The 12603-nt window shown below is 38.9% G+C and overlaps 1 protein-coding gene across 1 annotated transcript in view; it reads left to right on the top strand.

Moving 5' to 3' along the window:
• The first annotated feature begins 200 nt into the window (after positions 1-200).
• Positions 201-12603, top strand: part of SMCHD1 (structural maintenance of chromosomes flexible hinge domain containing 1) — a 128846-nt gene continuing 116443 nt past the window's right edge. The window contains exons 1-3 of the mRNA XM_067699586.1: positions 201-725; positions 10062-10137; positions 10795-10956. Coding sequence (XP_067555687.1) covers positions 549-725; positions 10062-10137; positions 10795-10956 — 415 coding nt within the window. The 5' untranslated portion in view covers positions 201-548. The remainder of the gene's footprint in view (positions 726-10061; positions 10138-10794; positions 10957-12603) is intronic.

The raw sequence follows: 12603 nt of genomic DNA on the forward strand, positions 1-12603 counted from the left end.
CGCCTCGGATACCGGATCGCTCCCTCAGAGTGCCGCCGCCCGCTAGGGACCGCGCTTCCCTCCAACTTCGCGAGGGCGAAAGGGGCGGGCCCCGGGCAGCGGGCTCCGAAGGCCCGCCCCGGCCCGCGCGGATTGCCGGATTCGCCCCGCCTCCTGCGCGCCGCCGGCGGCCCCTCTTTCTCCTGCGCCACAGCTACAGGCGGCGGGCCTGGTTGCGGGTAGCGTTGCGACTTCGCCTGGGCGGCAGCGGGCGCGGGACCAGGCCTTCCGAGGAGCGCGCCGCGCGCCCCCTCCTCTGCGGGAGCGGCGGGCCGCGGAAGTGACGTGGTGTACGGGTAGGAGCTCGTTCGAATCGGTTCCCGGGTGATCCTCGCGCCTGCGGCTGCTCGGCCGCCGCCGCCGCCAAGGGAGGAGCTGAGTGCGCCGGGGTAGAGGCCTTGTGCCGCCCCGGGGGCTGGAGCTGAAGGCGCCGCGCGGAGCCCGTACCTCGGCCTTTAGCGCGACGGCCGCAGGGGCCGGCGCTGCTGTTTTCTCTCCTCTTCCCCAATATGGCAGCGGCGGACGACGGCGGGCCCTCGGTGGGGACCGGAGAGGGCGACGGAGGCGACGGCTCCAGGACGGTGTACTTGTTTGACCGGCGCGAGAAGGAGTCGGAGCTCGGGGACCGGGCGCTGCAGGTCACGGAGCGCTCGGACTTTGCGGCGTTCCGCGCTTCAGTGTGTCAGGTACGCTAAGGAGGGATGCGCGGGTAGAGTTGAGGTTGGGAGAGTGACGAGAAGACCAAGTTGCTCACTGGGGGCAATAAACCTGTCACTCGGCCCCGGTCCTGCGGCTTTGGCTTCTCCCTCCCGGGTGCCCGCCATGCCTGAGAGGGGCGGCGAAGCCTGGGGCCGGTCCGGGCGCGGGCCTTGGAGTGCGGAGCCGGCGGTTGGTGGGCCTCCCTCTGCCCCGGCCCTGTTCCGGGGGTCGCGCCTCCCAGACTTTGGTACCGCGGGTTGCATGGGCCCGGGGCGACCTTAGCCTCTGAGGCCGTGCAGCTCTTCTTCCAGTCGGGAAAGCCACTTGTTTCTCTTTCGGGTGGAACTTTTGTTTTTGTTTTTGTTTTTTTAAAGAAGAGAGCGGAGTTCTCCCCGATGGCTCTGTTAGGAGTGTTGTGATAGAAGTTGTTAAATTCCTGGAGTCGATTTTTCTCAGGTTCGTTCAGTGATGCAGTAATTTCCTGGGTCGTTCTGTCAAGAAGGCTTGCAGGCCCGCCCTGGCGGGGTCCTTCCGTAGTGGAAGCACTTGATCTAGAGAGCTTAGCAGGTGGAGCTGCCCTTTTGGTTTCCTGCATCCCCCAGCCCCCTGGGAGTTCCTGAACCACTCAAATGGTGTCCGAGGGTATCTGCGGAACACCAAAGGACCTATATACTCCCTGTACTAGTTTGCTTTAAAAGTTAATGATTATGTAGGCAAAGTCCTACTTTAAACTGGGAAGTCTTTTCTAGATCTGAGGTGTTGCTGGTGCTCGAGCTTCAAAGAAGGGGTATATTCGTCAGCTGCATTAACCACTTGGGGCTCTTTTTAAGCGATAGAGAACACTTAGCTTCCAAGGAAAAAGGACTTGGTGTGAAGCAGTGTTTTAACTTGAGCAGGCTGATGTTTTTTGTGCTATTAACTCTGTATACTAGTTGCTGAAATAATTGAAATCAAGACTCAGGGGAAAAAACGACTTGAGAGGAAGGACTTTGATTTGTTCTGTATTCCCAGCATCTGGAATTGTGCCTGGCACATAGTAAATGGCCAAATTAGAATGGAGACAAAACTTTATAAACTCAGAAGTTCATTCTGTGTATGGTTATAGCAGATTCCCATGTCTTTGAAAAGTGAATGAATGAATGCTCTTTTTTTTGGATGAATGTTTTATATGCATCAGGGAAAGGAAACTCTTCATGTTTATTATTTTTGTAGTTGATTATATAAAATATTTATATTGATTATATGTAAATGATTTAAAGTCATGACATGTAAAAATGATTCTAAACTATCAGCACATTAAAGAAAATAAGGAACCAGAGGGAAAAAAGTAAACCTTTTACTCACTGTGAAATTTATAACCACTGTTAGCACTTGGAGTTATTTCTTTGTATCCTTACCCTCACCCCCCATTTTTAAATAACCGTAATACATGTCTATATGCCATTTTTTTCACTTAATATTGTCAGTATTTTTCTGTTTTAATGCAAGTCTTCATAATCGAAGTGGTCTGTTTTGTACCACTGTTTACATAACCAGATCTCTCTTTTTTGTTGACGTTTACATTACTTCCAATTTTAAGCAATGCCATGATAAACATGTTTGAATGCATAGTCTTTTTTTTGGAGATTTATTTTATTTTGTTTTTTAAACTTTTTTTTCCTCCTTTTTTAAAAACATTGAAGTATAGTTGATTTACAATGTCATGTTAGTTTCAGGTGTACAGCACAGTGATTCAGTTACATATATATATATTCTTTTTTAAATTCTTTCCCCTTATATGCATAGTCTTTTATGTCTTTATTTTTCTTTGGTTTAGAATCTTAGAAGTGAGATTCCTGGATCAAAGGTCAGGAATATTTTTAAAGCTCTTGATACGTATTTTTAAATTGTTTTTCAGAAAGGTTGTACTAATCTACCCTCCCTCTAGAAATAATTCTCCCATATGAGAAGTGTCAGTAAGTCTGTTACATATATAGGGGAAGAGTATAATAACCTCTTATTACGGAAGTGGAAACTCACTTTTGGAGATGGTGACTCACTTAAGTCAAACAGATAGTACAAAAATTAGAATTCAAACCCAGAAGCCAAGTTCTTTTTGTTATTCCACTCAGCCTCAAATGATGTTCTTTGTTATAGGGAACAGATATATTCATTCCATTCCTTCAGTATTTTAACAAGGAAAATATTTTCTTTGACTAATTCTTTTCCTCTCCTTCCCACTTTTTCCTGCTGGAACAGAGAAGGTTAAATTTGATTAGAAGTGGGAGGGAAGAACTAGTAAAAAAAGGAAGGCTAACTTTTTTTTTTTTGAGAATTTAAAACATCATTAGATTATGCCACCTAATCCCATAACTTTGTCCCCATTACAGACATGAAGAACTGAAATAAGTTACTGATTGAAGTCTGAGTTTATACAGTTCATGAGCAATGAAACTGGGATTGGAATCTAGGTCTGTTTGATTCTAAAGCTTGTATTTTTTTAAAACAATCTCCACAATGTCCACACTATTTACTAAAGGCTTCATTTTCCGTTTTAGGGGAAGAGGCAGATAGTGCACTAAATTAAAGTTTTTCATTAAAACTGAAAACAAACTAATAAGTGTTTTGTAGTGCTAAAAAGTATTATGGGTCCTAAAACGTTATTTGGGGAAAGCGCACTTTGTAGAAAAGAGGAGCAATCAAGAGGAAGGAAGAGGAAAAGGTGGATTTGGCAGAAGCCCTTACACTTGTGATAAGCAGTTATTGACTCACTTGAGCCCTTGTGACCTTGCAGAATCAAAGATTAGAAAATAACTTTTTTGGCTAGTTCTTAATATGCCCAGGCATTAAGACCCATATGTGCAAACCCTCCTCTCCACCCCTAATTTTGAGGAAATGCCTACTCCTTCTCTTGTGTGGTTCCACTATTCCTTGTCACCCTTCTATAGCACTTGTTATACCATCATACTTAAAAAATAGTCTCTGCTTCTTGAAGGTAGGAGCCTTACCTAATAGTTGGTTTATAGCGTTTAGTTAAATGAATCAATCTGTTCCTTCAAACACAATTTGTACATAAGCTATATTACGTTAAAAATTCCAAAAGTTGAAAAGAAAAAAGGTAAAAGAAGGTAGATGCAGGAAAGAGTAGAAAAGTAACCTGAGGAGAACTAGTAAGTGGAAGTTCATTTGATTAAAGCATATACCAGTGCTGAGCCATGAAATCAGCTTTGAGTTTCTTGGGCGTCAAAACAAAGAAGGAAAGGTAATTGATACAAAATCCACAATGTCTATAAAATAAAAACATTCCAGCTGCTAACGATGCAAAACTTTGATTTGAGAAAAATTTCTCCCTAGATTCCTCACAAATCCTGATAAAATGGACAACATTCTTAGAGATAGGAGAGGCTCTTCTTATCTTGTCTTTTAATGCAAGGTACGCTGTGTGTTGTTTAGGGTATTGCAGCCTGCTTTAAGCAGTTACCACCCAAATTTTTGTAGAGATTTCTCGCCCAAGTGCAATATGGGTGTTCCTGGTTTTGGTGTGGTTCAGGGACAGAGCGACTGGATATAATACCAAAGCACATCATTAAAGGCTAGTTTTTGTTCAGAGAGATGCATTGAACTATATAACTTCTGAGTGACCTAATCCATTGATGAAGTTTAAAGTAGTCAGGATTTTATGGACTACAAGTTAGTTAGCCCTTCATAAATATTTCTTAAAATTGGCTTTTGAGAGAAGTTGGGCAGCAGATAGTTTGAAGCTAACCTAAAGACATGTAGGGCTGGTACTTTGGAAGATCCATATGCTTTAACATTAACCCAGAAAAAGGAGGAATTGAAGTGCTCTTATAAAAATGAAAAAGCCCAGTTACGACTCTTGCCCAAATAGAATGTCATCCTGCTTTCATATAGAGAAAGGCAGAGGAAATGTATCTGTATTCAACGCCAGGTGAGTACAGATACACGGAAGACTTTAGTTTACATCTGATAAGATAGATTTTTAGACCAAAAATTGGAGAGAGAAGAGTATGACATCTTGAATAAAAGCATAATGAATAATGTAAAAATATTTAATTTATGTCTGTCGAATACCAGAGCTATAAAATATTTAGAGAAGTTATGAATTTGAGAAATAATTTTTATAAAGGATTATAGATAAAGCAGAGAAAAAAGATAGCTTATTTATCTTAATTGAATAATAAAACTATGGAGAGATTGTATGATATATATATAAATACTTTTCAGATGTACATAGATCTTAAAGATTTAATTTAATTATAAAAATATGTATTTTTTTCTACAGGATATGTAACCACATGATCTAACAGTTGGGACATTGTAGAAATAAAGTAGTAAAGAACTGAGAAATAAAGACTGTCTTGATTATACAAAAGCCTAAGATCTGTGAAGACAATTTTTATTTCTATAAACAAATAGAATCTTTTCCCCATCAGTTTATGTCTATAGCTTCATTTCTCTTGTGTGGAATTGCATAGGATATGAGTATTTTTAATTTTACTAAAGTATACCAAATTGCTTTTCAATATGGTTGTACTGACTTTCGGGCCTATCCGAAATGTGTAAGATCCACCTTCCCTATGTGGAGGCCTATACTTTATTTTTTTATCCTTCAAAATATAGCTGTCTTTTTAGTAGAACTTTTTAAAAAATTGAAGTATAGTTGATTTACAATGTTAGTTTCAGGTGTAGAGCAAACTGACTCAGATATATACACACATACACACACACACACACACACACACACACACACTTCTTTTCCATTGTAGGTTATTACAAGATATTGAATATAGTTCCCTGGGCTATACAGTACGTTCTTGTTGTTTATCTGTTTTATATACAGTAGTGTGTATCTGTATTTTTTTTTTTTTTTTTTTTTTTTTTTGGCTATGCGTCTTGCAGGTAGTTCCCTAACCAGGGATTGAACCTGGGCCACCACAGTGAAAGCGCCGAATCCTAACCACTGGACCGCCAGGGAATTCCCTAGTAGTGTGTATCTGTTAATCCCAAACTCCTAATTTATCTCCTCTGCCCTGCTTTCCCCTTTGGTAACCCCAAGTTTGTTTCCTATTTTTGTGAGTCTGTTTCTGTTTTGTAAGTAAGTTCATTTGTATCTTTTTTTTTAGATTCCACATGTAAGTGATATACTATATTTGTCTTTCGGTCTGATGTCACTTCGTAAGATAATCTCTAGGTCCATCCATATTGCTGCAAAGGGCATTATTTCATTCTTTTTTATGTCTGAGTAGTATTCCATTTTGTGTGTGTGTGTGTGTGTGTGTGTGTGTACACATACAGACACACATACCCCACATCTTCTTTATCCATTCATCTGTTGATGGACATTTAGGTTGCTTCCATGTCTTGGCTATGGTAAATAGTGCTGGAATGTCCATTGGGGTGTGTGTATCTTTTCGAATTAGAGAGTTTGTCTTTTCCAGGTGTATTCCCAGGAGTGGGATTGGGATTGCTGGATCTTATGGTAACTCTTTTTAATTTTTAAGGGAACCTCCATACTCTTCTCCATAGGGGCTGTCCCAGTTTACATTCCCACCAACAGTGTAGGAGGGTTCCCTTCTCTTCACACGCTCTCCAGCATCAATATTTGTAGACTTTTTGATGATGGCCATTCTGACCAGTGTGCGAGGATACCTCATTCTAGTTTGGTTTTTTTAAATTTATTTATTATCATTATTTTGAGGGCGGAGCTGCATTGGGTCTTTATTGTTGCATGCGGGCTTTCTCTAGTTGTGGCGAGTGGGGCTACTCTTCGTTGCAGTGCGTGGGCTTCTCATTGCAGTGGCTTCTCGTTGTGGAGCATGGGCTCTAGGCGCGTGGGCTTCAGTAGTTGTGGCACGCGAGCTCAGTAGTTGTGGCTCACGGGCTCTAGAGCGCAGGCTCAGTAGTTGTGGCTCACGGGCTTAGTTGCTCTGCGGCATGTGGGGTCTTCCCAGACCAGGTCTTGAACCCATGTCCCCTGTATTGGCAGGCGGATTCTTAACCACTGTACCACCAGGGAAGTCCCTCATTCTAGTTTTGATTTGCATTTCTCTGGTGATCAGTGCCATTGAGCATCTTTTCATGTGCCTGTTGACTGTCTGTCTGTCTTTGGAGAAATGTCTATTTAGGTCTTCTGCCCATTTTTAATTTTTTTTTTTAATATTGAGCTGTATGAGCTATTTGTATATTTTGGAAATTAAGCCCTTGTTGGTTGCTTCATTTGCAAATATTTTCTCCATTCCATAGTGTATAGAAATGCAACAGATTTGTGTATATTAATTTTGTATCCTGCAACTTTACTGAATTAATTGATGAGCTCTAGTAGTTTTCTGGTGGCATCTTTAGTATTTTTTATGTATAGTATCATGTCATCTGCAAACAGTGACAATTTTACTTTTTCCTTTCCAATTTGGATTCCTTTCATTTCTTTTTCTTCACTGATTGCTGTGGCTAGGACTTTCAAAACTATGTTGAATAAAAGTGGTGTGAGTGGGCATCCTTGTCTTGTTCCTGATCTGAGAGGAAATGATTTCAGCTCTTTGCCGTTGAGTATGATGTTAGCTGTGAGTTTGTCATATATGGATTTTATTGTGTTGAGGTATGTTCCCTCTGTGCCCACTTTCTGGAGAGTTTTTATCATAAATGGATTTTGAATTTTATCAAAAGCTTTTTCTGCATCTATTGAGATGATCATATGGTTTTTATTCTTCAGTTTGTTGATGTGGTGTATCACGTTGATTTGTTGATATTGAAAGATGCTTTCATCCCTGGGTTAAATTCCACTTCATCATGTGTGATTCTTTTAATGGAGGCCTATACTTTATATTATCAGGACTTAAATTTTTTACTAGCCTTGTGGGAATGATAATCAAAGTTTTAATTTTCTCTGATAACTAGGATGAGCATCTTTTCGTGTTTTCCAGTTTTTTTCTTTATGGCTTGCACTTCTTATGTATTTTCAGAAATCCTTTCTCTCTCCTCTCAGAATGATCTCCCTATTTTTCCTCTACAATTTTGGATTAAAATGTAGCTGCTTTAGTTCTCTTGGAACTTATTATTGTGTATGTTGAGATGGGGATTTTAAAAATCTATTTCTGTACAATTAAGTAGTTGTCTCAGTAACATTCATTGAATAGTTTATTCTTTTCTCGTCAATCTGTAATGTCATTCCCCTATTTGCCAAGCTCCCTGTGTACGTATGTGTGGGTCTGTTTCAGGGTTCTCTATTCTCTTCCACTGGTCTATAATAGTGTATATATATATATATTTTTTTTTTAAACTCTCTTTTTTTTTTTTTAGAAATGGCTTTTATTTATTTATTTATTATTTATTTGGGGCTGTGTTGGGTCTTCATTTCTGTGCGAGGGCTTTCTCTAGTTGCGGTGAGCAGGGGCCACTCTTCATCACGGTGCACGGGCCTCTCACTATCGTGGCCTCTCTTTTCGCGGAGCACAGGCTCCAGACGTGCAGGCCCAGTAGTTGTGGCTCATGGGCCCAGTTGCTCTGCGGCATGTGGGATCTTCCCAGACCAGGGCTCGAACCCATGTCCCCTGCATTGGCAGGCAGATTCTCAACCACTGCGCCACCAGGGAAGCCCTATAATAGTATATTTTAAGTTAGAAATTCTTCTCATTAAAAGTTTCAAACATACACAAGAGATAATAGTATAATGAAACCACGTATAATCATCCACATTCAACAGTTTCCACGTATTTACCACACTAGCTTCATTTTTGCCTTTTGAAGCATATTCCAGGCCTTAGTTTACTTCACTCCTGTATACTCAACATGCACTTCTATTATCACACCATCAAAATAAACATTTTCAATAGTATTGTTCAATCCATATTCAGATTTGTTTATCTCAGAAATATTTTTTTTATAGTTGGTTTGTTTAAATCAGGGTCCTTATATTGAACTTGGTTTTTTATGTTTCTTAATTCTTCTAAAATTTAGAGCATTTGAGCAAAGTACCTTCCCCCAGTCTTTTTTGTTTTTCCTGACACTGACTTGTTGAAGAAATCAAGTTGGTTTGTCTCTCATATTCCACATTCTGGATTTGTCTGTGCTCCTTTATGGTGTAATTTAGCTTGTTCTAACTCAACATATCCTATAAACTAGAAGTTATTTTTAAAGGCTTATAATTAAGATTTAGGTTCAGCTTCTTTGGGGTAGGGAAGTAAAAAATACTTCATAGGTGGTGCTGGTACTTCGTATTACATCATATCAGGAGGCACATAATGTAAGGCTATTTTACCCACTCTTAGAAATGCTAAGATTGAATTAGTGGGATTCAGGTGGTTTCAGCAGGATTCCTCCATAAACAAGTTTTAATTTAAGGTTCATTCATTGATGGTGCTATTCTGATTGCCATTCCTCCTGTATTTATTAGCAGGAATTCTTTGCCTCTCTAATCGATGAGGCAAAAGAACAACTTTGCCTCATCAATTAGAGATATATGGTTACCCTGAAATCTAATTGGTACAAGAAAACAGGATAAATGCTTTGTTCTTTGCCTTTAATTTGTCAGTGTTCAGAGTAAGGAGTTAGTGCCTCAGTTAGTTTCAGTAGTGACCAGTAGGGTTTTTAGTATCAGTATTGAAGACTTGAATATCATTAGTCTAGATTTTTTTAGTAATCTTCTGTGTAAGGTTGGTCTAGATTAACTAGTTCATCATTACCTGAAACAGAAGTAAGGATGCTAACACTTTGTTTCCTGTTGTAGTTTCCCCCCATAATTTATGTTGCCTTAATTTTTTTAAGTTATACTTTTGGAAGGGGTTATAATAGATATAAAGATTCTTTATGCAGATACCCTGCATAGTGTGGCTATACTTACCTCAGTGTTATAAAATATTAACCTCTGTTTTCTTCTAGTACTTTTGTTTTTGCATATTTAAATATTTAATATATATGAACATAAGTGTTATGTTAATACTTTGCTCCAAATAAGTTTACTTATATATTGACATAAAATTATATGTTTACTTTGCTCCAAATAAGTTTACTTATATATTGACATAAAATATATATATCTCTCTAAGAGAGCCCTGCTGATGTTAAACCCTTTCAAAATGTTCAATTAATCACTTGTGTTCCTAGGTGACATATAATAGCAGAAAAATCTAGGTAATTTGTAGATAGATTTGTGGTTAATTATGCAAAGGCAAAATTTTAGAACATTAAGACATATTTCTCAAATAAATGTAACACTAACTGTTAGAAGATTATAATATCCTTATTAATATTTTCATATTTTTGTAAACTTGAATAGTGTATTTATTTCCTTTATATAATAATTGATTTTATTCTGTTATTTTGGATAGACACTTGGCATTTCACCTGAAGAAAAATTTGTTATTACAACAACAAGTAGGAAAGAAATTACCTGTGATAATTTTGGTAAGCAATGTTATGTTTATGCTTTTATATTTAATATGTTCTGGTATATCATAGAGCAATGACTATTTTATGAGATAGATAAGCATCAAAAAACTGTGATGTTTTGAGGATGGGGGAGGAAACTAGCTATATGCATCCAGTTTGTGCAGAGGTCATATTTTTCAAGCAAGATTATAGGAAAAGAGTTGATATCATTTATGGCTACAGAAGATGAGACCTTGCTCAGCACAACACCTAGCACAGATCTTCTACTTGGGCCCTTAAGAAGCTAATTCTTCTGACCAACTTGGATGCTTCCATTTCTTTTTTTACCCAGTTATGTTCTAAGACTTGCCAGTTTTTCATGCCTGATTCCTTTTTGGATTTAATCATTCTTCTCCATTCATATTGATACCACTTTAATATAGTTCCTCATCTGATTTTCTGTGACAACTTAAGAATTGAGTGTTTCAGATGAGTGGAAGTATTTGAACCTATTCCATTGATATTCTTAACAAAACACAACACAACTGAATTTATAGATGGATCCATTGTTTGGGGATTTGCCTGTACAATTTTTAAAGTCATTTCATAGATACAGTTTGTATATTTAAAATTATAAATTCATTGTGTTTCAGATGCTAGCTTAGCACTTAAGATGTTACCTCTTGATTACAGATGAAACTGTTAAAGATGGAGTCACTCTGTACCTGCTACAGTCAGTCAGTCAGTTACTACTAACAGCTACAAAAGAACGAATTGACTTCCTACCTCACTATGACACATTGGTTAAAAGTGGCATGTATGAATATTATGCAAGTGAAGGACAAAATCCTTTACGTAAGTATTCCATTTATACTAATTTTGATAAACTGTCACTCACCTTTATCCCCTGATCACACGTCTTAGTCCTTCACTTTAAAAAAGATCTCTCATTCTACTTTATTCACAGACTGTGATCAGTTTTTGTGAGTGTCCTTACTTCGTCTCTTCATCACAGTGTATTTCTTTTTCTACCTAAGTCATCTTACTTCAGAATAAAGATACCTCTCCTTGAAAACTAATGTAGAATGAGAATTCATTCCTTTTCGACTCATGAGAGGTCTTGTACTTACACATCTATCTCCTGTACACTCTCCTTTCCTGATTTATTCTTCCTGGCCTCATGTACACCTCTCCCAGTTGAGAAAATATTTGTTTTATCTTGCACATTTTTTATAGCTGAACAGCACAAGTAAGTGGTTTGTGTTCTTTATCATTTCCTTCCACCTTTACTACTTGCCAGTTTTTATCCTTCCTTTGGATTGTTTGCTAGTTGATTTAGAGAATCTTTTCTGTCTGGACCCTGCCAAAGTGTTTAATACTATTTAGATGTTCATTATAAACTTTCTTTTTCTTCTTTTTTGGCTGTGCTGTGGCTTGTGGGATCTCAGTTCCCCAACCAGGAACCAGGAATTGAACCTGGGCCTTGGCAGTGAAAGCCAGGAATCCTAGCCACTAGGCCACCAGGGAACTCCCTATAAACTTTCTTATTAAAATTTTTTTTCATTGTATATGCATTAGAGTTGGTAGAAAATTAGAAAACATAGATAAGCAAAAAGAGCATAAAGAACATCCCTATCTCTACCACCCAGTTGTAACTACCACCAACACTTCGGTGTTTATCATTTCAGACCTCTTTATATTGTTTGATTTTTTTTTTTTCTTTTTTAATGGTTTTGTATGATGCATCCTTTTTTTTTTTTTTGGCCGCGCTGCATGGCTTGTGAGATCTTAGTTCCCTGACCGTGGATTGAACTCAGGCCCTCAGCAGTGAAAGCACAGAGTCCTAACCACTGGACCACCAGGGAATTCCCAATGCATACTTTTTTAACCTACCTTTTTATTTAAAATGTAATGAACATCTTTAATATGCATGTCAATGTATATTTGTTTTAGGGGTTACACAGTATTTAGATAACGTAATTTATTTGAACAGTGTACTGTTGTTATTAGACATTCAGGTTATTTCAGTCTTTTTTTTAATTGTTACAAATGACTGAATGTTCTTGTGACTAATTCTTTTTTTTTAATAAATTTATTTATTTTATTTATTTATTATTTTTGGCTGCGTTGGGTCTTCGTTGCTGCGTGTGGGCTTTCTCTAGTTGCGGCGATCAGGGGCTACTCTTCGTTGCGGAGCACAGGCTCTAGGCATGCAGGCTTCAGCAGTTGTGGCTCGCGGGCTCTAGAGCACAGGCTCAGTAGTTGTGGCGCACGGGCTTAGTTGCTCCGCGGCATGTGGGATCTTCCCAGACAAGGGAAGTATGTCCCCTGCATTGGCAGATGGATTCTTAACCACTGCGCCACCAAGGAAGTCCCCCCATCTTCTTAATGTGTCAGTGCTTCAGGGCTTAGTCTTTGGTCCCTTATCTTCTCCTAATTCCTCAACTGGTGATTCCATCCAATCTCATGGCTCTAAATACCATAGTTATGGAAGTGACTCCC

The sequence above is a fragment of the Pseudorca crassidens genome, chromosome 12 (genome assembly GCF_039906515.1).
Source record: "Pseudorca crassidens isolate mPseCra1 chromosome 12, mPseCra1.hap1, whole genome shotgun sequence".
In the NCBI taxonomy this organism is placed as follows: domain Eukaryota; kingdom Metazoa; phylum Chordata; class Mammalia; order Artiodactyla; family Delphinidae; genus Pseudorca; species Pseudorca crassidens.